This window comes from Podarcis gaigeae (assembly GCF_964106915.1).
Source record: "Podarcis gaigeae genome assembly, chromosome: 1".
Lineage (NCBI taxonomy): Eukaryota > Metazoa > Chordata > Lepidosauria > Squamata > Lacertidae > Podarcis > Podarcis gaigeae.
Window position 1 is genome coordinate 50,186,902 of NC_139678.1, and position 23,322 is coordinate 50,210,223.

The 23,322-nt window shown below is 46.4% G+C and overlaps 2 protein-coding genes and 1 long non-coding RNA gene across 20 annotated transcripts in view; 2 read left to right on the forward strand and 1 right to left on the reverse strand.

Annotated features, from left to right (window-relative positions):
- Nucleotides 1–2,590, forward strand: part of PACSIN3 (protein kinase C and casein kinase substrate in neurons 3) — a 29,425-nt gene extending 26,835 nt beyond the window's left edge. For all 17 annotated transcript variants that reach the window (XM_083751536.1, XM_083751537.1, XM_083751549.1 and 14 more), the window contains one exon: nt 2,266–2,590. In XM_083751536.1, the coding sequence (XP_083607662.1) occupies nt 2,266–2,381 (116 nt within the window). In that variant the 3' untranslated portion in view covers nt 2,382–2,590. The remainder of the gene's footprint in view (nt 1–2,265) is intronic.
- On the reverse strand, nt 171–23,320 carry THAP9 (THAP domain containing 9). Of its 2 annotated transcripts, none has more exons than XM_083750172.1 (6): nt 23,127–23,320; nt 22,715–22,910; nt 11,574–11,693; nt 10,470–10,698; nt 9,524–9,680; nt 171–6,042 (listed from the first exon to the last, which is right to left on the reverse strand). In XM_083750172.1, exons 1-6 carry the CDS (start codon nt 23,204–23,206, stop codon nt 4,098–4,100), a joined length of 2,727 nt encoding a protein of 908 aa, XP_083606298.1. In that variant the 5' UTR covers nt 23,207–23,320; the 3' UTR covers nt 171–4,097. The 2 variants fall into 2 exon arrangements, with proteins under 2 accessions (XP_083606298.1, XP_083606299.1); XM_083750173.1 differs by having other exon boundaries at nt 9,524–9,677; nt 23,127–23,317.
- LOC310851400 overlaps nt 21,671–23,322 on the forward strand; it is a 79,427-nt gene continuing 77,775 nt past the window's right edge. The window contains exon 1 of the long non-coding RNA XR_014567741.1: nt 21,671–21,729. This is a non-coding gene — a long non-coding RNA (uncharacterized lncRNA). The remainder of the gene's footprint in view (nt 21,730–23,322) is intronic.

Sequence of the window (23,322 nt, forward strand, 5' to 3'; positions counted from 1 at the left end):
CAGAGAGAGGAAGAACCAATGGGGCACTTTTTAACTACTGGGAAAGAGGGAAGATAGATAAATTACTTCAAAGTTCTTCCAAAGGGACAGGAAAAGGCATGGACTTGCTCCCAATATGGGCTCTGCGGTATGAGACTCTGAAGGAAGATGGCAATTGATTCAAGTTGCTATTCTTTCTTTAAAAATGCTTTTATTAAGTTTTGTAGATACAGGAATATAGTGGCAGAAGATAGGGAAGAAAAGAGCCCTACCCTCCCTAGATTCCCCTAATCTGATGTGAGCAATTCTCATCCCAAATTGTCTTTCCATAGAAGTCTTTGCGTTCCAGGTGGGCAGAAATCTTGTTCGTCTCAATATCTGAAATAAAACATGACCAGATATCATAAAACTTGGTTGGTTGTTCATTTCTTCTGGCATGTAGCTCGTGAGTCAATTTTTCCATTAGTGCCAAGTTCCATGCTTGAATATTCCACTGCTGAGTTAGCATCCAGGGATCTCCAATGCTTGGCAATAGAGATGCTGCTATTCCCGAGACTTCCTGTATGTAGCTGGGCATGGCCATTTGTGCTCCATTTATTTTCCATGCCAAATGGCCAAAAATGCTTCAATATACCAGGACTGTGTTCCCTTGCTCAGTGGCGGTGAAAGCAGAGCTGCGTATTGAGAAATAACACATAAAGGGGAACTTGGGAGCAGGAGTCTTTCACGAGAAGCTGGCAAATTCTGGAACTGAGCAGTGATTTAACATAAACTTTCAGCACTATATGCCAGCCCAGATGGATTGTCACCAGTGACATAAAATGAATGTTATCACACACCTGTTTCTCTGGATGGTTGTGTGCATGGTAATTCTAGCCTTGCTCTGGGGCTAGTGGCTTGCCACATGGCCAGAGCCACAACACAATAAATAGATGCCTTATGGTTAGTGATCACCCGATTCCACACTAAAATAGTTTTTATATCCACCAGCCTGATCTACTGGGAAGCACATAGGAATAGGGGCCATCTGGATCTTGGGGATTTGATTTCATTCATGCTTTAAAAATGTATTTATAGAAATGTGATTGTTTTTCTTTTTTACAGGTACTAAAATCTTTCAAAACCCAGCACTTGGGTTTGCATGAAACATGCATTGCTGAGTTATCATTATTAAATATTCTAGTACCAACTTACTATGCTTGATCTGCCTGTAGTAACTAATTAAAACAGGAGTACTACAAGAATATCTGTAGCATGAAATAAGTACAAGAAGTAGATCCAAACTGCTTTTTGGTTTATCATTTGTGAAAAATCCTTCCAGGCACCATCCTGGTTTGCTTCTGCCTGTCATGTTGTCTTATTTATTTATAAAATAGTTGTATACCACTATATCAAAGCAGTTTACAGCAGTAAAAGCGTAAAAAGTTTAAAAACTATGTCTATGAAGATAGGGACGCTGAGCTTTCTATACTTGGTTTGCTGTGGTTTGTCTAGCTTACTGCATGTGAGCTGAATTTATTGATCTCTGTCAAAGAACAATTCATCAGTTTTTCTTTTTGCTTTGCCAGGGTCGTAGTGTATACTCAAGGGCTTATGGGAACTGGGTCACTCCTCTTTTTAAAACCTATTGGTCATCTTCCCCATCTAAATACTTCAATAACATGCAATTGTATAGTTAATGCAGACATTTTGTTATTTCACTGAGTCAGTTGAACTGATGCACTATTTTCCTTTTGTTTCTGGAAATGATATTTTAAATTGTTCTCCTTAAATAGAAAGTTGGAGCAAGTGCCGATGTGTTTTTTAAAAAGGCATTCTCTGGATGGTTACACCCCTTTCAGGTGGTCTTTAACTTCACTAATGTGTGAATTTTGCATGGTAGTTGACCATTCAGCATGAGTCAGTTGAGATGACATGGGCAGCTGGAGAGGGTATCACTGTCTAGGAAGCATCTTCTGGCTGCTAATGCCCAAGAGCTTTTAAGGTGCTTCTCTGTACAATAATGGCTTTGTTCCAGTTGGCCACTATAATATAGTTGTATGGAGAATGAAGGCTAACACTGACCCTAAACTCGTTTGGAAATGAGACACACAGATTTCAGTGGAATTGTTATTAAATAAGTGTGCATGGTATCTCAACCTTAGCTTCACTTCCATATGTGCGCATTGCCAGCATCTTTGGAAACCAGAAGGGAAAAGAAAGCAAGTCTCATTTCATTTTAGTGAATATCTAAACCAATGAAAGAAACTTGCCTTGTTATTCATTCTGAGATTTTTCTTCCTCTAGGTGAAGAGCTCATGAAGATCAGTGAAGAGGATGAACAGGGCTGGTGCAAAGGCCGGCTTCAGACCGGTCAGGTTGGACTATATCCTGCTAATTATGTTGAGAAAGTCATTTCATGATTGCTTCCTCCCTTCCCCCTTAAGGTGTGCACCCTGCAAGCATTTTCTCCAGAGGTCATCAAATCATTGGCCTCCAACTTGCATCAAAAACCATGAAAACAATCTGGAACTTTCTGAGGACACTCTTATTGTAACCAATGCTTCCTTTTAAACATCTAGAATTATGGTGATGATTTTTTTTCTAATAAAGGTATATAAAATTTTCTGAATCCTGTGCATTATAATGGAATAGAAGGTGGAAAATGCCCCGTGAAGCGCAAAGCACCCAAACTCCTTTCCTCTTCTGTGCAGCGATTCCAACAAGCCTATTGTCTGCCAGCTGAATAAGTAGCAGTTGCTCTAAAAACGTAGCAGTTGCTCTAAAAACGAACATTAAAGGATAGTTAGAAGCCAACTGTGGAATGGCAACTCTCCGGCAGCTTATTCCTAGGCAAGGGTCAAACTAGCCATCTCAATTGCACCCCAACTACCTGTCTAGCAACTATATTACATAAGCTCCTATCCCAACTGCTGAATCTGTTGATAGTTTGCAGTACTGACTTCATATGGAAGCGAGGTATTGAAAACTATGCTGTTAAGTGCAACTAGGATCTGATATGACTGTTACAGGACAAACCATAGTATCCTTCAGTATAGTCACACTGATTAGATGGAAAGCACTCAAACAGGCATTATGTTTGTGGTAACAGATGTACATCAACTATACATGTAGGGCTCCTGTGCTACATCAGGATAGTTGTGAGGAGGAGGTGCTAGTGGTGTTCAGAACCACCCAAGGACGGTTTGCACAGAATGAATAGCACAGCATTTCGGCCTATAATTGACTGCTAAGAACTGCCTTCGCCTCACTTCTTCACATGCCCATGGAGCTATTTTTACAGAGCACCACTGTTAGGCAGTGGACCACTTTGGGTCGGGTCCTCAGCAATCTTGCAAGAAGTTGCAAAGATCACTTGCTGCAGTTGGTGTCTTTTATGTAGCAAACATGTTTTGCCTCGGGGTTGAAGTTTTGCAACAGGTGCAAGTCTGTTGAAATATGGAGTGCAGCTGTTGCAACAAGTAATCACTCTCATTCCTGTGCTGTTTATTGACCTGGCCCAAGGCTTCAGCCACTTGGTGCTGGACTTTGCTTCTTGATAGCCAAAGGTCAAGAGTTATGTTCTAATCTGGGCTGCTGCCTCAGCTTTGCTTCTACAGACCAGAGGTGGGGTTGGTAGCAAAAGTGCTGGGCAAGGGGGAAGTCCCAATTTTGGGGACTAGTTGGAAAAAAGGCATATGGTTCTTAAAACTCCAGAACTGGGACTGCACAACAAAGGAAGCCATGATAAGTCCATAAGCGAAATTCCAATATCCACTCGGGAAACAACTTTATAAAGACCAGCTTTGCCAATGTAAATAGGATACCAATATTCCTGCAATGTGGGGGGCTGGACTAGATGATCCTTGGGGTCTCTTCCAATTCTACAATTCTGTGATCCCCATGCTGTAAGCCCTGCAAAAATGCTTCTCAAAGGCACACACACATCACTTTCATGTGAAAAGTTAGAATGACCTTCCTGCATGTCAGTTCCGCGTGGCCCTCCCTGCCTGTGTCCGCTCCAATAAAAAACCCAAGTGCAAAGCAGCCTCGTAGTTTTCTACCAGCTTGCAGCATATCATAAGCTACCGCTTCTCTTACAAGGCCACGTAAACATAAGCATTCAGCTTCCCACACCATCAAACAGGCATGTACCATTCCATGAGTCCACGCGTTTGCTGAGGCCAGTCCCTGCTGGGGCCATTTGCATTCCCTGTCTGCTGCTTACCATTAGCCACTTTCAAAGAGCTGCTACATTCATGAGTTGGTGGCATGGACAGCTGCCCTTGCGCTGCCTCAAGCCACAGTTCCAAGAAGGTTCGCACAAGCTCCTGCAGCAGAGTGACGTAATGGTTGGAAACCACAGCGTTGCTCTCAAAGAGGTGGTTGCCCAGGGATGAGAAAAGACTGCGCTCCTCACTCACATCTGCCAAGATGGCCAGCTGCCGCGCCAAGAATCCGCGGTGGCTGGAGTCTCCAAGGAACAAAGAAGGCAGGCCAACAACCTGCTTTGCTCTGCGGATCACCTTCCGTACGGACTCTGCCGGGAGGTACTTTCTTCCCTTGCTCTGCACGCACAGCAGGGCGCTGCCCGCGGGCACACCCTTACAAGGGCACAAGAGGGCAGCGCGGCATTCGGCGCAGGAGAGGAGAGGCAGCAGCTTCCCCAAAACAACGCAGGAAATGCAGGCGATGGCGTCTTCCTCCAACTCGTCCAGAAAGGCTGGGGCTATGCCCTGTGTCTCTCGTGGAGGCCCAGTGCCCCAAGGCAAGCGCCAGATCTGCCCGCGAGCCAGAGGCCAGGAAGCCTGCAACTGGAGGTTAGTTCTTCTGCGTAAGGATATGTCAAGCAGGTTTGGTGGATCGAGGCCCAGACCAGAAAGAGCTCTGTTCAAGACAAGCCTGTACGCCCGCTGGAAGGTCCATGCGGGGCCAACACCTTTGTGCCCACGGGCTTGCTGTATGGCTCCCCTGCACCACTCCAGAGGGTCCAGGCTCCACCAACAGGACAGCAAAGAAGCGGTGGGCTCGTCTTCTGCCTGTAGGTGGGTCTGCGCCAGCCACTGAAAGCTGCGCAGGTTCACCAGGAAGCCAATGAAGCCCCATCGATGCCTGCTCAGCCCTACCAGCTCCCCGGTGGCCGTGCGGAGTTTGCGAAGCAGGTTCTCGTACTCGTTGCAGAGGTTGTTGAGGGCGCTGGCACTAGCGCGGGAGAGGGGTGCCTTGAAACCTTTCCCATAGTTGCTGCAGCTGCTGCATGCGTCAAAAATGGCACTCAGCAGCCCGATAAAGTGGGCAGTGGCTTCATGACCCTGAAATTGAGGCAGGCCGAGCCTTGCTGCAAAATGTAAGGCCTGAACCGTGCCCTCGCTGAACAACTGCGTGGCCCCATTTCCCCACACCTGCTGTTCCTGCGAGCTGATCGCTCTGGCCTGGCATGCCGCCTGGAGCACCACTTCTTCCTGCAGAGCCCCGAGATGCAGGAGGTAATCCCAGCAGACCGCCTTGCCGCTCACCTGGAGGCTGCCGGCGGCTTGCAGCAAGCGGTGGATCAGCGTCAACAAATGGCTGGGATCGAAGTAGTATGCTATTTCCAGCGTAGGAGTAGCTGGATGGAAAAATGTGGACTTGACAAAGAGGCCGTCCACCACCACTCCCAGCCGCCTGGCTGTCTCGATATTGGGAGCTGTGGCATCAGACGTCACAGAGACCACCTGCACGCCAATGTCGTACAGTTTGAGGATACAGTGGCATAGGAGCTGGGCTTGTATGTTACCTCTAAGGGTGGCAAGGAGGAAGTAGCCAACAGGCACTATCCACCGGCCTTGGAATCCAACAGCCACAAGCAGGAGGGCTTCTCCGGCTGCCGAAACCTCATCCGCATCATATTTACCAGCACCAAAGTCCATCAAACCATGCAAACGCCCGGTGGAAGGGTCATAGTGGCTTCTCCTTTCCAAAGGGATTGAGCCCATAAGGAGAGAGCACAACTTGAAGGTTTTCTCCCCTGCTTGAGATCTCTCTGCCAGAGCATCGAAGGCTTGTTGGCTGAATCCCGGCTCGTAATCCAGGTTTGAGAGCCACCTATGAGGGAAGAAGCATGGGAAAGAAAGCTAATCAGCTCCATGTTTGGTTCAAACAAAAATCTTTCTTCTACTGCCAAACCCCAGAGCCTGAGGATAGTATGTTTCTTTGCCCTCGTGCTTATGAGAAATCAAAGCGTGATGTTACTTTCATAAACTATTTTAGGCCATGCTTGTGCTAGAGGGCCTGAGAATAGTTCCACGTGGGAAGGCAGAGCCTGCATCAGTTCTGCTTTGATACTCTGGTTCTCTTTGCAGTACAGTGGTACCTCGGGTTACATATGCTTCAGGTTACATACGCTTCAGGTTACACACTCCGCTAACCCTGAAATAGTGCTTCAGGTTAAGAACTTTGCTTCAGGATAAGAACAGAAATCAGGCTCCAGCAGTGCAGCAGCAGCAGGAGGCCCCATTAGCTAAAGTGGTGCTTCAGGTTAAGAACAGTTTCAGGTAAAGAACGGACCTCCGGAATGAATTAAGTACTTAACACGAGGTACCACTGTATTTGAAATCAAGAAGAAGAAAAAATCTCCCATAAACCATCAGGTGAGCTCAAAAGCCTGTTTCCTTCCCAACACACCAAATCATCCATGTGGTTTCCTTTAGGCTAACAGTGCATTTGGCACAGTTTGTGTAGGTCACTCTTGGGTTGCTTCCCAATGGGCTCCTAGTGCTATCTAATTGTTGCCTTTCTGTAAACTACAAGAAGAATCACAATTGACTTTATATAGTACAGGGCACTTTGTGCTTTTCCCACGTGTACATCCCCACCACATTGTGTCCAACACTCTCTACCCCACTATTTTATGAGTTCATTTTTTAACACCTATATTTTAATTATCACTGGAAGATGTTTCTGGCTCTTGAAATTAAAGAGGCACATCATTATAGCACGGTACTTTGATTTTGTTCCTTCCAAGTGCCGGTTGTGTGGTTCTGTGATACACGCGCCTTTGCTATGTCTGCTTTTCTTGATGTTTCCATAGTCGAAAGTTGTTTCCCCCATATCTGGGTGCTCACAGAATAGCAGAGTAGGTTTTCTAGTGACACATCTGTTTTTAGTGTTTTAACCGATTTTTACCATTTTGCATTATATCTCTTGTACAGTGGTACCTCGGGTTACAGACGCTTCAGGTTACAGACCCCGCTAACCCAGAAATAGTACCTCGGGTTAAGAACTTTGCTTCAGGATGAGAACAGAAATCGTGTGGCGGCAGCGGGAGGCCCCATTAGCTAAAGTACCTCAGGTTAAGAACAGTTTGAGGTTAAGGATGGACCTCCAGAACGAATTAAGTTCTTAACCCGAGGTACCACTGTAAACCACATAGAGACTATTGTAGTTAAGTGGCACGTGCGTCTTATGATATTTTTTCTTTGGTGCCACTGAGTGTTTGGATGGATGGGAGAAGACCAACCAATTCAGACTATCTTTCTTAGGTTGCAATCCTATATGTACGTATGTGGGACAGAGAGAGAGAGAGAGAGATCATACTTTTTTTGAGAGAGCAAGACATATTTCTGAGAAAACCTTTAGAGGCTTGCAGTGATGCTTATACCTCCAAAGTCTAGTTTTATCAACTAGCACAGCTGTTTCCTTTTCCTTGTGAATTGTCCATTCCTCTGCTTCCTCTTGCTAATCAATCTGATCTTACTTTAACCTCCAATGGATGAAAAGCTTAACTTCTCTCTCTCTCTCACACACACCACACACACACGGGACACACTACATTCAAGTCTTTTTGTTCACCTTGGCTTTCCCCTGATCAGAGTTTTGGGCATCACTTACCTCTCTCAAATTGCTTCCATACAACAATGTGATGCCAAGCCAGTGCAGAGGTTGTACTGTCATGCTGTACTAAACAAGGGACAGCCCAGGTTTAAATTCTGACTCACTCCTGAAGCTCCCTGGATGACCTTGGGTCAGTCACCATCTCTTAGCTTAACTTGCTTCGCAGGGTTGTTGTGAGGATAAAATGGGGGTTGGACATAGAACCAAGTATGCTACCTTAGGTTCCTTGGAGGAATTTGGGATATAAACATAGGGCCCAATTCAACTAACCAGTCTCACTTGTGGAAGCCTGTGCAAGGACTTCCGCTAGTGCAATGAAGGTTTATCCCTATCCTCCCACTGCATGCCCCCTCAGCTCTGAGGTGGTCAGGAGAACCCCTAGAAGAGCAAGCCTGAGCTGACAGTGTAATCTGTTTAGGGCTACACTGAATTCCTCCCACAATAACCCATGTAAAGTGATCAATCAGTTGGCTAGTACATTACTCAAATGTTTCAAGGTTCAATTCCAGTAACCATGAAAGATTAACCATTTCCCCCCAGCATGCCTTCAAGGCCAGAGGTTTCTTGACCAATTGCATTTGGTGAAATAGCAGTGCAATCCTAGCCTTGTCTACAGAAGTCAGTCCTATTGAATTCCATGGGGCTTACTCAGAATAAACGGTGTTGGGCAGCAGCCTAAACTATTGTTTACAAAAGTCCATGCATCGATAGTCTTCATGGTGCCACAGGCATCCGTCTGCCCCTTGCAGGATGTCAAACTCATTTTTATCTCAGTCATCCAGCCCTAAATCCTGGGTTACCAACAGTCATATCTTCATGGTTTGTCAATTTCCTCCTTTTGCCCAATATTGCATTTTTAATGAAAGCTTTTCCAGGGGATCTGCAAATGTCTCCTCTGAGGAACCTGATTTTCAGATTTGGCCTCTTCTTTTTGGAACAAAGGAATTTGCCCTACTTTCCTTGAGGGATTGTTACATTTCCCTGGAATTTGGTTTCCGGCAACCTGAGTGAAGGCATCCTTGATACAGGGCCTCTGAGGGTGGAATTCCCTTCCCCTCCAGATAACATCTACGGCAGCTCTTAGAAGTTTTTGCAGCTTGTGAAAAACCTTTTTTTATCTGGACCTTTGGCTGAATTTCTCTCTCCTCTGCACCTCAAACTTCATATTTGCCCTTGTGGGTTGTTTGATGTGGAATTTACTTGTGTAGCATGAGAACAGAGGAAGCTGCTTTATACCAAGTCAGACCACTGCTTCATCTAGCTCCACAATGTCTGCTCTGGCTGGCAGAAACCCTTTAGGATTTGGGGCAGGAGCCTTTTCCCAGCTCAGGGACTGAACCAGGGACCTTCTGCTTGCAAGTCAGATCCTCTGCCATTGTGGTCCTTCAGAAGATGGCCCAAGAGGTGTCATTCATGTCTGAGCAGTCAGTGGCAAATCTTACAAAGAAAGCTTGCAGACTACGTTCAGGAGCTCCTCTAGGTCTGTACGTGAGGTGTCCCGACACAACAAAGTAATGTGTTTTCAGGCATTCCCCACCCCTCTTTCTTTTCTCCCATCTTAAAAGTGTCACACTGGAAAAAGTAGTTTCTTCAGCAAGCTAGAATGCATATATAGTGCCTATGTCTGTGCACTGTTGCTTTGCAACGTTTGCCCCTAGTTAACACAAATAAGATACAAATAAGAAAGACATACGTGCGAAGGGTGGTGGCCTCTGGGAGCTGGAATGTCTTCTTCACGAATTCATAGGCCTTGGCTGAGAACAAATGCAGCGAGACGGCAAAGTTGCGGGTGGCAGCTGGGTAGTTCTCACACAGGGCTCCCTCACACTGCAAAGTGAGCTGCAGGTCTGCTGAAGTAAAGAGGGTTCCTCAAACAAGGGATGGACAGTGAGGTGAAGCTAATTTGGGGGGATGCTGCAGAGGAAGAGTCTTTAACATTGGCCTCAGCAGTGACTCTACTGCGTTCAGACTGGGGGCTAGAAGAAGATTCAACATGCTCTATTTTCATGGGGAGGGAAACTGAGTCCAAAACCCAGGAGGATTGGGTGACCAAGAAAGCAGAGAAGGGTGTACTTAAAGTTATTAAGGGTTTGGGGAAGTGGGGGAGATTTGTAGCAATTGCATACCAAGCCAGTTGGAAATGCTGAAGAGGTAATCAAATGGGGTAGGGGAGCTGAAACAATGCCAATATATTCCACATCTGGCAACCAATGCGCTCCTTTGGTTTCAGATAGTACATGGGCAGATGAGTCTAAAAAGCCCAGGACACAATTTTTTCATGGCCTTCTAGCAGCTACGGTGGTACATTTACCAGAAGTAATGTATTTAGTGTTAACTCTGGAAGTGTATACTTGATACTGACCAAACTAAGCCTCCTAAAGCAAAATATACATCAGGAGGCATAGTTTGGTTAGAATCAAGTATACACTTCCAGAGTTAACACTAAATACATTACTTCTGGTACGTGAGCCACTAAAGGGCTGTGAAAATTACCCCACTCATCTTAACCAAGCCTTGAAGCTGGTTTGTATCATGGCTCCCTCCTTGGAACCTTGACTGATTCTGAAACTGCACTGGTCTTATTGTAAAGGCCCTCTGGCATGAAGAAGAGCCCCTTGGGCAAGGCGTACGGTGCTTACCGCTGAACTGGGAGCGCAGCATGTGTTCCATGTCCTTCTGGAGGAGATGCTGCTCCCGCAGGCTCTCCAGCACACTCCACAGCTCCTGCTGATAATAGGAGAGGCGGCGTTGGGCTGCGTCCTGCTCCCGTTCAGTCCCCTGCACTGGGCCAGTGGGAATCAGAGACTTGGTTCTGCTGCCCATAGCTTCACTCAGGCTATACTGATGCTCCGCTTGGATGAGTTCCACCTACAGGAAGACAAAGAAGACCCGTTGCTCCATCTCTTTAATTCGCTCACCATAACTTCCATGTCCTCCCGGCACCCGATGTTTGTCCATGCAGATTTTCCACAAAGGGCTGGATTTGGTTATTCCTGAAAGCTAAACTGACTTCACCTTTCTCCTTTGCCTTGATTTTCCTTTTAGCCTCTCACCACAGCCAGAGTAAACCCTTCCCAGACTCCCTTCTCCCATCAGATTCACAATAGTTAGTGGATGTGGCCACTTTCCCTCTTTAAAGCTAACTTAGGATACCGTGATGGAAGTCAGGTTCTGCAGGTTCTCCAGGAGGAAAGAATGTAAAGTTCTACCTTTGTACAGTAGGCTGGTTTCTACTCACACTTACACACCACCTCCATCCAGGCCCACAGGAAGCATTATTTGAGGTCAAGGATAAATTCCAGCCAGGCACAAACACTCAAGGAGGACGCAATCTAACAACGAGGGATGTGGCCTTGGAAGAGTGGGTGTGGCCTGGGGAGTGTCCTGAGGGCCAGAGAGGGACCTGGAGGGCCACATTTCACCCATGGGCTTGAGGTTCCCCATCTCGGCTATAGGCTTTGTCCAAGTCCCTATGGTAATATAAGCTACATGCTACAGCATTTAGTGACACAAAGTTTTGTAATTTTAGATTCTGGACTTAACGGTCTCCTGGTGGGGAGGAGGGGCTCTTCATATGGTAATGTGCATTACTTTTTTCAGAATTTGGAGCCAGCTCTGCTGTGTTTAGTGTTCTCCTGCTCATTCTTCTGTGCAGGGCCCTTGACCTCTGCCCCAAAGTCCTTCCCAACAGTTGCATTGCTGGCATTGGAGAAGGCACCAGCTACCCTCGCTGGTATACGTACTGCTTTGGCTTGTGCAGGCGATGAGTCAGCTGCTGGAGTAGCTTCGCTGATACTAGCCACTGGCCAACTGATGCCCATGGTTTTGACAGACTTTGATGGATGTTTCCCTTTTGTTGGTTCCTGTATTGAGAAAGAGTTCAAATGAATTAGACACAGCAATTCGACCAAAAAAAGAAAAAGGCCTGGTTTGATAATTTAATGCTGTAGTAGAAGGCAAAAGTGAACAAAAAATAATCCCCAACAACATTGCCATGGCATTACTGGAACTAATTAAGCATACTTCAAACATTAGAGGCTGGATCCAGGTTATGCCTTAGTCCCATACAATTTACTCATGACTATCTTAAGTTTCATCAATTTAACTGGGTGAAAAGTTAACCACTGGGTTGCAATCCTAGATACACTTATCTCAAAGTCCCACTGAAGTCAGTGGGATTTACTTATGTGTAGACATGTGTAGATTGTGGCATTATGTTTGATCCAACCTACTCTCTACGTTATTTATTCATTGTCAGGCAAACCCAGATTTATTTCAAATGAAGAAAAAAGGCATTTCTGAGACCAGAATACAGATGAGGGCTTACGTATTAGAATAGCCATCCACTGCAAACCTAATTCACTGCACAATAAAGGTAACATTGTCAGAGACAGTTGTTCTCTTAGCCTCCTCCGTGGTGTGCTGGTTTTCCAGTGAAGTGTCTGACTTCAAACACAGAATTCCTCACCTGTGCTATGAAATAGTATAGTCTGAAGGTTAAGACACATCCCTTTTCCTCAACACCAGCTGTCAGGCATGGGAAGGGAATGAATTCTGGACTCTCGGAACAGAGACACGCAATTCAGTGCTGCCTACACTGATTTGACAACAACTCTCCATGGTTCCAGGCAGGAGTCTTTAGCCAGCATAGAATCATAGAATTGGAAGAGACCACAAGGGCCGTCGAGTCCAACCCCCTGCCAAGCAGGAAACACCATCAAAGCACTCTTGACATATGGTTGTCAAGCCTCTGCTTAAAGACCTCCAAAGAAGGAGAGTCCACCACACTCCTTGGCAGCAAATTCCACTGTCGAACAGCTCTTACTGTCAGGAAGTTCTTCCTAATGTTTAGGTGGAATCTTCTTTCTTGTAGTTTGGATCCATTGCTCCATGTCCGCTTCTCTGGAGCAGCAGAAAATAACCTTTCTCCCTCCTCTATGTGACATCCTTTTATATATTTGAACATGGCTATCATATCACCCTTTAACCTCCTCCAGGCTAAATATGCCCAGCTCCCTTAGCCGTTCCTCATAAGGCAGCGTTTCTAGGCCTTTGACCATTTTGGTTGCCCTCCTCTGGACACATTCCAGTTTGTCAGTGTCCTTCTTGAACTGTGGTGCCCAGAACTGGACACAGTACTCCAGGTGAGGTCTGACCAGAGCAGAATACAGTGGCACTATTACTTCCCTTGATCTAGATGCTATACTCCTATTGATGCAGCCCAGAATTGCATTGGCTTTTTTAGCTGCCGCGTCACACTGTGGGCTCATGTCAAGTTTGTGGTCAACCAAGACTCCTAGATCCTTTTCATATGTACTGCTCTCAAGCACTACCTCGAGATGCCAGACATTGCACCGGGGGCCTTCTACATGCAATGCAAATATTCTGCCCCTGCATCACCTTGCTTCCCCATTATTATCAGTGGGATATGGAAGGAAAACTGGTTTTGGAAGTAAAGCTTTGCAGTCTTTTCAGACAGAGGCCTAATCTCAAGCATGCCAGTTCTTCAGGTGCAGATTATTGTGAACTGTTAGTCGTATATATCAAACTTCCTAAACCATTTCCGATGCTGTTGGGCTACAGGGTACACTAGAAAGGACTATAAAAATCTATGCACAATGACAGCTACAGAAAGTACACCAAAGGCAAAAGAAAAAGAAGAAAATTGCACAGATGAATATGATTCTTAATAAAATGCTTCTTAATAAAAACTGCTTGGAACATTCCCCCACCCCACTGCAGCACACCTAAGCATATTCCCCCCGCCCCCACTTTGACGTAGTGGGGACCATATCCATCTCTGCAGCTGTCCCTTTTTTTGTTTTAGGACTATGGAAATCCTCTGCTGAGCCCACAAGCCGGTGGCAGAACAGGAAAAGTGCTGGGAGACCTTGACCTTGATCAAAAGCTGCAATGCTAAATGCACTTACACAAAGAGGGGCACAACCAATAGGATACAATGACACTTAACCTCTGACTAAATATGGATAGGACTGTTGGAAATGTTTGATAACAAAGTGTATAAGAAAGAAGGGAAACTCTGCAATGTGTCTTCCTCTGGGAGAGTTATCAGCTGAAGTGGGGGATACAAATTTTCAAAATAAGATAAATCCTGTGTATGTGTGTGTGTGTGTGTGTATCTCAAAAACTACTGCTACTTAAAGTGTCCCTGAATTTGGTGCATTTGCCTGACCACCTTATTCCTGCTATTCCCTGACTCTTCTGTGTCTTGTCCCTCTGTTGAAGGACAAGGGTGCCAATATATTGACTACTGTACAACACTTAACATACATTTAAGCACTTTAATAAATAGATTTCCCCACTGAATATTGCTCCCAGTACAGCAATCACTTCTTTGTTCCTGTCTTCCATTTCTACATACTATATTTCATGTCAGGCTATCATCTGGACACCCCTTCTATTGCCAACAAATGGTCTGTCCTAGCAGGTATCTGGATAAAGAAGTTCTTTTGTGGCTCCTTTTTCACTATATGACCCTTTGTCCGAGCAGCTGAATCAGAGACTCATAAAATGTGTTGGCACTTCTTCAGCTTTCCAGTTCCTGCTATTACTGAGCAAAAAGCTGATGAACCACAGTTCTTCTCTTCCATTCCCTTTACACATACACCCCCAAGGCCCACTACCAATTCCCAAACTCTCGTCCTCCCTTACTGCATTATCCTTCCTTCAACCCAAGTTTGCAAGTTTAAGTAAATCCTCTCCCTATTCTGAATCCTGCTGCTTTTGTCAATGTGCCTTTTTCATCCCCACATTCCCACTTTCAATTCACGCTCTTGCACCTATGTTCAGTGGATTACATACTAGGAAATGCGTCTATCTACTCAACTGTCTTCAAAAATAAACACAGTCACCTACAGCTTATTTTTCTTCATTTAACGGATGTTCTTAGAAGCCATTGCTTCCTGAGCAGCAGGGGTGAGGAAACGTGGGCGCAAGAGCTGCACTGCCCCATGGAGAACCTTACAAGGGCCATATGCAAGCCATGGAGGAGGCCAGGGCAAAATTGGGTGGAGCACCGGATGGGACTCTGATCTTAGTACCATAGGCTACATCCTAGTCATGCAAAAGTCATAACAATCTGTACTCCCTGACACCCACATACACACTTCTTTCCATTCACACAAGCAAAAGGCATCATCACAGACATCTTCCAGCCAGGCAACAGTTCTCAAGGAGGGCACAGAACAGGGACAATGAAGGGTGTGGCCTAGTGAGAGTCATGAGGGCCTGAAAGAAAAGCCTAGAGAGCCACATTCACCCTCAAACCTGAGGTTTCCTAACACTGCTGAATGAGAAGGGAAAAGTACCATGGAAAGTGAGGCTGTATCAAATCTTATTCCTATGCAGAGAAGACCCACTGAAACTAACAGACATGACTAACTTGGGTTCATTAATTTTAATGGGCCTACACCAAGCAAAATTTAGTTGGAGTCAACCCTTAGAGGTTGCAGGTTTTAGACTGGACCAGAACTTGAGGTAGCACATATTTTAGGGACAAAGGAGATCTAGTAGGAGAGCCCTTGAGGTTAGTAAATGAGAACCAAGCTGCAGCTCAGAAATCCCTCAGTATGTCCCAAATTGCTGAGCAAGGCAGACAATTAAAAAGTCCAGCTAAGCTGCCAAGGTGAGCTGCACTACAGCTTTCCTGACCAGGGAAGAGTCACTAGCAGGAAGCCTTTCCTGTCCTGTACAAGGAAGACAAACATCCCTAATGCCAGCAATTCTTACATTTCTGCTGCCTTCACAGAAAACCAGGGGATGGGATCGGAAGCATCCACCTCTGCAGCTCTGTATTGTCAGAGACTAGGAATGCTGACAGAAATTATGAGGCATTTGAGGGACCTGGGTAAGATTTAGGGATGAGAACCAGCCTTCTTGTTCCTGTACCACAACTCTTTCCCCTCTAGAACAGCATGACTCACACCAAGGAGGACAATAGTTAAACCCCTGGGAAGTTAGTTTGCTTCTGTGAGTTGTGCAATGTCATTTCCCCACCCCTTTGGCTATAAAAAATTCAAATGACTTTCCATTCAAATGAATTTATTTCAACTTTTGGAAAGAGGCAAGGAGGGTGCACTCTCCCCAGGCGCTCATTTTTTGGACTGAGGTAGCAAATCCAGTTATTACACCAGGGCCTTCTCACAGGATGTTGCGGTTACCTCACTAATCCAAACCAGATGTTGAGGATCCCAGAGACTATTGCTTTCTTCATGCAGCAACCCAGGCCTCTCCAAGATGTGAGCAAGATATCAAGGCTGAGAGAAACCCCCTCAGAAAGTCCTAACAGTACCAAATAAGGCGACTCCATTTAGAAAGCATTTTGCATCTGTCTAGTTCTTTAAGAGGCCTGTGATTGTTCTACAAAGGCCCCAAACTAAACTCAGTTCTCCTTCTGTGAGAAGGATTACAAAACAGGCCACTATGAAGGCTGAAGCCATGTACAGCCAGGTAGGCTGCATCTGGATAAAATCACTTCTTTTGGGATGCTTCCCACCTCCACCCCGGCCATCTTCTGTGTTTGTCATTTCCTTCTACCTTCTATGACCCAAGATGAAAGCTTTCAATTGCCATAGGTAGCGTAAGATCTTCTGCCTCAATCCACAAAGGAGATCTACCTAGCCCAGCATCTTGCTTCAAAGAGTAACAAGCCACATGCTGCTAGGGACTTGCTTCAAATCTTAATGTAACCCAGGATACCCTGCCCTCTTGGACATTTTGTTCCTGCTGTAGCATGACATTTAACAACAGCTGTACATACTGAAACTTTTCGTGGACAGTGCTTGCATTATTCAGGGACTGAAGACAAGGAGGCAGGGCACTCTCCTGAAACAAACACTTGGCAGTTAAGAGCAATGTGCCTATGTTGCAGCTTCAGAGGCACACAGATCACCCATTCTGAAAGAAAACAACAGGAAACACAGGACAGAGAGCCTCAGGGAGCTACGTTTTGGGCAGCCTATGCACTGATGAATACAACCAGCAATAAAAGGGGAGGGGGGGAAAGGCCCCACATTGCAGCCAAATCTGATGTTCCCTCTTGTGGCAAAACCAAAACCTTATTCTGTGCAGAGATTCTTTTAGATTGGATCAGCAATACTTCCAGAAAAACACCTCCCTACACCATGGAAGCGTGGAAAAAAGATTAGATATGAAGCAAACACAAAGAATTATGAAGTGGATATAAACAGTGAAGGACACACAGTCTTTTTAAACGTCTTAGCAAGGACAGAAAACATGATGTTCCGATGTTGTACAGTACTAAGAAACTCTGCCAAAGCCCACCAATCAGGGACTCTAGGTGATGGTGCCCACAAATGGAGGGAGCCAGCGAACTCTTATTGACTCAAACACACACACACACACACAAAGAGCAGATGCCCCTTCATCACAACATGAGAAACCAGCAGTAACTCTGCTGCTGGAAGCCCCAAAACATCCCAATAAGCAGGGGTTCAAGACTCCTTTTGCTGCTCTCAAACACAATTTTGTAGCCAAAACACGCAAAGGAAAGGAAGAAGATCCCACCCAACACAGCACTCATGTTGTTCCCATAGCACATAAAGAGCCGATCCCAAGTGGCGCCGGAAAGAGGCAAGTTGAGGGGCAGTTCAAGGTCCAGGCAAGAAGTGTTCCAGTCTGGTACTGAGGTCTTTGAGCTGGAGCTACCGGAACCACACCCAGGGGTCCAGCTGAGTTTCATGAGCTGTTGTCAAAGAAAGACTCCCAAGTCTGGTACTCCCATTTACGGACAGGTTTCCATTTGCTGTTTAAAACATTGTTGCTCCTACAAGCTCAGGGTCCATCCAGCCTTAGCTTCTGAGGCCAAACTCTCCCACTGTGCCAACTGCCCCACAGCGGCCTTGTCCAAGAGTCCCAACTTACTCATCTCCCCAGATCTAGTCAGGTCTGGGGCTTTGCTAAGTACTGGGGGCTCCAGGTCATCCTCAGATGAGGAATTCTCCAGCTAATACATAGCACAGGGGTAGGCAAACTAAGGCCCGGGGGACGGATGCAGCCCAATCGCCTTCTCAATCCGGCCCACGGACAGTCCGGGAATCAGCGTGTTTTTACATGAGTAGAATGTGTCCTTTTATTTAAAATGCATCTCTGGGTTATTTGTGGGGCACAGGAATTCATTCATCCCCCCCAAAAAAAATATAGTCCACCCCCCCACATGGTCTGAGGGACAGTGGACTGGCCCACGGCTGAAAAAGGTTGCTGACCCCTAACATAGCAGCAGTAGTGGGGGCTCTCCAGTCTGCAAGATTATTTAGGCCCACCAGGCTGCCCCATTTGGCCTGTGAAGGCATTTTGGTCAATCCAAGCCCATCTGTCCTACACCGGATGTCATATCAGGACGTCATCAGGTGTCAGGCAAACAAAGACAAAGCTGGGCCAAAAACGGTCTTGCTTGCAAAGCAGCTATTTGCAGGCACCTACAAAGTACTGTGCCCTTGGTTTGATTTCAAGCTGTGCAGGTCAAAGGAAGATGGGTCACCTGACATTACGGTGATGTTGGCTGACTGACAGGTGGGCAACCCCATCCACCCATTAAAGTTGGCCCCTGGGTGGTGGGGAACATAAGGACCCTCAAATCTTCTGACCAGCCAATTCCCCACTCCAGAATAGGGCATGGAGCTGAGAAGCAACCCATGCCCACTCAGCTAGTGTAACTGTAGTATTGAATTACAATGAAATTCTCTCCCACTGAATAATATTAATTATTATTATTATTACTTAAACCGCATACATCCAACTGGCTTGCCCCAGACACTCTGGGCATCTTTCAACATAATATAAAAACACAGTGAGACATCAAACATTAAAAACTTCCCAATACAGGGCTGTATTTGGAAAGTTGTGTAATTGTTCATTCTTTGACATCTGATGTGGGGGCATTCAACAGGGCGAGTGCCACTACTGAGAAGGCTCTCTGCCTGGTTCCGTGTAACTTCACTTCTCACAATGAGGGAATCACCAGAAGGCCCTCAGAACTGGACCTCAGAAGAACTGTGGGCGAAGCTGCTCTTTTAGGTATACAGAGCCGAGGCCATGAAATCAGTGAGACCTGAAATTTCTTAAACTTGAATAGATTCTGCCTGAACTTGCAAGCAGAAATGGAAACACTGCAACCAGGGTGTGGCGCAAACTCAGTGAAACGTTGCACAAAGTGGCCATTGTCTGCCGAGCAATCATGTGTGGGTTTGCATATTGCAGGGTTCCCCACAAAGCACTCCAGTGTTAAAAAAACAAAACCCCAACCTTCTAGATGTCCGTCCCCCCGTTATGTAAACCTAATAAGCAACCTGGAGGAAACTAAAATCTGGATCAAGTAGAGGAACTCAGGAACTCTAAAAAAGAAATAGAAACATAGAGATACCCTGAAATACACATAAATTGGTCAGTCAACACGTTTTGAATTAATGCTCAAGGTGGTATAGAAAAGTTCAATACAATGGAAATAATAGCTAAATATAACATCCATTCTTCCTGTGTGCCAATATAATGTTACTGTTAAAACCTTCCTACCCTACAGCAATGAAATATGGAGTGACACTGTGACATAAAGAGGAAATGGGGGGGGGGGAGATGACATTTTATTACAGTGGTACCTTGGGTTACATACACTTCAGGTTACACACTCCGCTAACCCAGAAATAGTGCTTCAGGTTAAGAACTTTGCTTCAGGGTAAGAACAGAAATCGGGCTCTGGCGGCGCAGCGGCGGCAGGAGGCCCCATTAGCTAAAGTGGTGTTTCAGGTTAAGAACAGTTTCAGGTTAAGAACGGACCTCCAGAACGAATTAAGTACTTAACCTGAGGTACCACTGTACAAGCAAATCTTCCAGAAGCATAGAAATGAACAGCGCAACTAGATAATGTGCAGGGGTGGGGGAAGTGTATTTACAGAACAATCCTATTCTCGTGCTATGACAAAGAGGCAGCAGATAAGTCACCACTTTGTTGGCTGAATAACTGCCACACCCAATGCAAGCTCAACCTGAAACAGTGTAAGCAGTATAAACACAACAGACACAAACTCACTGCCCCTAGAAACATCCTAAAGCCCACCAGTTAAGGACTATGCCTGGAATGAGAGCCAGTGTGGCGTAGTAGGGAGAGTACTGGACTAGGACCTGGAAGAATGGAGTTCAAATCCCCACTCGGATATGAACTGCACTGGGTGACTTTGCGCTAGTCACAATCTCTCAGCCTCACCTACTGTACAAGTGTGTTGCAACAGTGAAATGGAGATGGGGACAACCATGTATACTACCTTGAACTCCCGGAGGAAAGGCAGGATATAAATGTAATAGTGAAGGATGCTCACCAATGGGGCATTTGGCCTCCCGCTCACCCCTCCTAGCCCCAACATCCAATTATAGGTGCTAGGAGCACAAGGGTTGCAGGAGAAGCCCTGGTTTGTTAGAAAAGTGCAGCAGGACTTCTGCTAAACCCTGCAGCCCCTCAACCAGCAGAGAGCAGGCCTTTTCTGTGGTAGTTCCTCATCTGTGGAATGCTCTCCCCAGAAAGGCTTACCTGCCACCATCATTACATGTTTTTAGGCGCCAAGGAAAAACATTCCTCTTTACCCAGGCCTTCAGCCAATAAATAATCTAAGGCTTGTTAAATGTGTTTGTGGTAGGGACTTGTTATTGTGAATATTTTATTAGCATGCATCTATAATTATGCTCTAGGGACGCAGGTGGCGCTGTGGGTTAAAGCCTCAGCGCCTAGGACTTGCCGATTGAAAGGTCGGCGGTTCGAATCCCTGCGACGGGGTGCGCTCCCGCTGCTCGGTCCCAGCGCCTGCCAACCTAGCAGTTCGAAAGCACCTCCGGGTGCAAGTAGATAAATAGGGACCGCTTACCAGCGGGAAGGTAAACGGCGTTTCCGTGTGCAGCTCTGGCTCGCCAGAGCAGTGATGTCACGCTGGGCACGTGACCCGGAAGTGTCTCCGGACAGCGCTGGCCCCTGGCCTCTTGAGTGAGATGGGCGCACAACCCCAGAGTCTGGCAAGACTGGCCCGTACGGGCAGGGGTACCTTTACCTTTACCTTTATAATTATGCTCTGCATTATGCTTTTTATTATTATGCTCCGTGAAATATGTTCTTGATGTTGTACACCACCCTGGGATCTTCTGATAAAGGGTGGTATATAAACTGAATAAATAATAATAACAATAATAATCTTCACTGTAGGATTGTGCCCTTAAGTTTCTGGTATCTTCTTACTCCAAGCACCTGACATGTCCTCCACCACACAGCATATATTGTATAATAATATTACGGCTCCCTCCAATGGATCATGCTGTTGATGCACTGGGAGAGGGAATCAAACACTTCTCCAAACTTTGAGGCTACTTGTTGCTGGGAACAGAGCAAGGGCAACAACATGAATTGGTGTGAGATAATCTTCAAGTGTACCAACATAGTGTCAGCAGCACTTTTTTTTATTATGACTGCTTGCAGTCCTGTCTGCCTTGGTAAAAGAAACAGTTTTTACCCCATGAAATAAGGCAGCATGGCTTGGATCATGAGCAAGAACATCAACACACACGAAAAGAAGAGTAGCAATTACTGACAAAAACACATGACCAGCATGTCAAAGTTTAGAGCCCTGCTGGATCATATCAAAGGGCTGTTTAGACCAGTAGTGGCACACCTTTTTTCAGACCAGGCTCCCTATTTCCTTCTGAGCGCCACATGTCAGTGGTGGGTGGGGCAGCAGCAAAAGAAGGCAGAGCAATCAATGCAAATTTAACCTTTCTATACACACACATACTCATACACCTCTCTTTATATTCTATCCAGACAAGCCAGTGGCGTAGCGTGGGGGGTGCAGGGGGGGCCGGCCGCACCGGGTGCAACATCTGGGGGTTAGGGTTAGGGGGCGCAAATCCACGGGTTAGGGGGTGCAAATTACTTGCCTTGCCCCGGGTACTGACAACCCACGCTACGCCACTGAGACAAGCAAGCCACATCATTAGAATTCCAACTAGGCAACAATATTTAGGGTGTGAAGGGTATCACCTGGGAAGAGTTCCAAGTGCCAGTGAGAGAGGTTTGGAGAACTGTGTTTGGTCACCAGGCCTGAGGTTCTCCATCCCTGACTGAGACCAACATCTTGTTTCCCAGTTACCAACCAGATGCCTCTGGGCAAAAACCGCCCCCCCCCCCCCAGTAAATGGCAATTCAGAGACAGTTGGAGCTGGCCTATGACCATCATGATTAGTTACAACTGATACTTTTAAAAGCAAAGTGGGAAATAAGATTATCTAAATCCTCATGTTAAAACTCGACTGTTAGCTGACTGTGCCTCTTCAGACTGTGGGTGGGTGATCAAATGTAGAAATGCTTTCTGATATTTTAGGTATACACTTGTCTGTGCAGAAAAATTATCAGTGGGAGGGAATGTGGACATTCATCCCTCACTTGTAGTCTTTAAGAATTTGGTGGAGCACATGGTTTCTATACAACTGGGCATCATAGGAGCCAACTCCTAGGGGCTGTGGGGGCTTTGGCCCCCACAATAAAATATTTAACCACAATGTTGATGGGCATTTCTATTCAAATGGTGTGTGTGCACTGTGTCATGTGATTGATTATGTGGGGCGGGGTTTACCTGGGCCCCCACAATATTTTATTTAAATTGGCACCCCTGCTGGGCATTCAAAAGCATCACTGCCTCTGACAGCAGTGCAGACCCATGAATCCTCTTTTATAGGCACCTAAGCTGGTGGCCACCACTGGGGGAGTGATCACAGATGGAGGCTAATATTCTGCCTTAAACCATGGTAGAGCATTGGCTACTTGGTGGCCCTGCCTGGCAGCACTCTCCTCCCTTCTCTGGCACTAGGATACCTTGAAGGAGAACACGGAGGGGATCACACCCGCCTTCAGCCTTTTCTGTCCTCCATACACCTCGAAATCATCCTGGAAGAAATGATCTGAGCAGATGCAGGCGCCTGAGCCTGGGATCCACAGCTTCCTGGAGCCTGGCTCAATGCGATTCACAGCCAGCATCCACTTCTTCCTCAGTTCATGGGCTTTGGGGAAGCTGGAGGAGGAAGAAGAGATGGGAAACTATAAATCCCACTGACTTTCCCCACATGGCTGATGGTGCAGGTGACGACACCGACTGACACAAAGCCCCGCCCACAACCCACACCTGGCCCCGCCCCTTGTTAACCAAAGCCCCGCCCCCTCCGCTAATAGGCTTACAACCAGCCACGCTCTCCATGAGGAGGCCCCATTACGGTATTCAGATGCAGACCTGTGGAATGAGAGGCCCTTGGCCCGGTTCTCCCGCGTGTCCCGGTTGGGACAGTTAACGGCCGAGCAGGCTTTAGGCATCGTCTCCGACTCCGCGGCGAAAAGCCCCAATCCCGGCTCCCGCCAAGCGCGCTTACTTTGCCTCGAGCGTCATGGCGGCAACGTCCGCGGCGCACTCTGAACTGACCCCGGAGGCG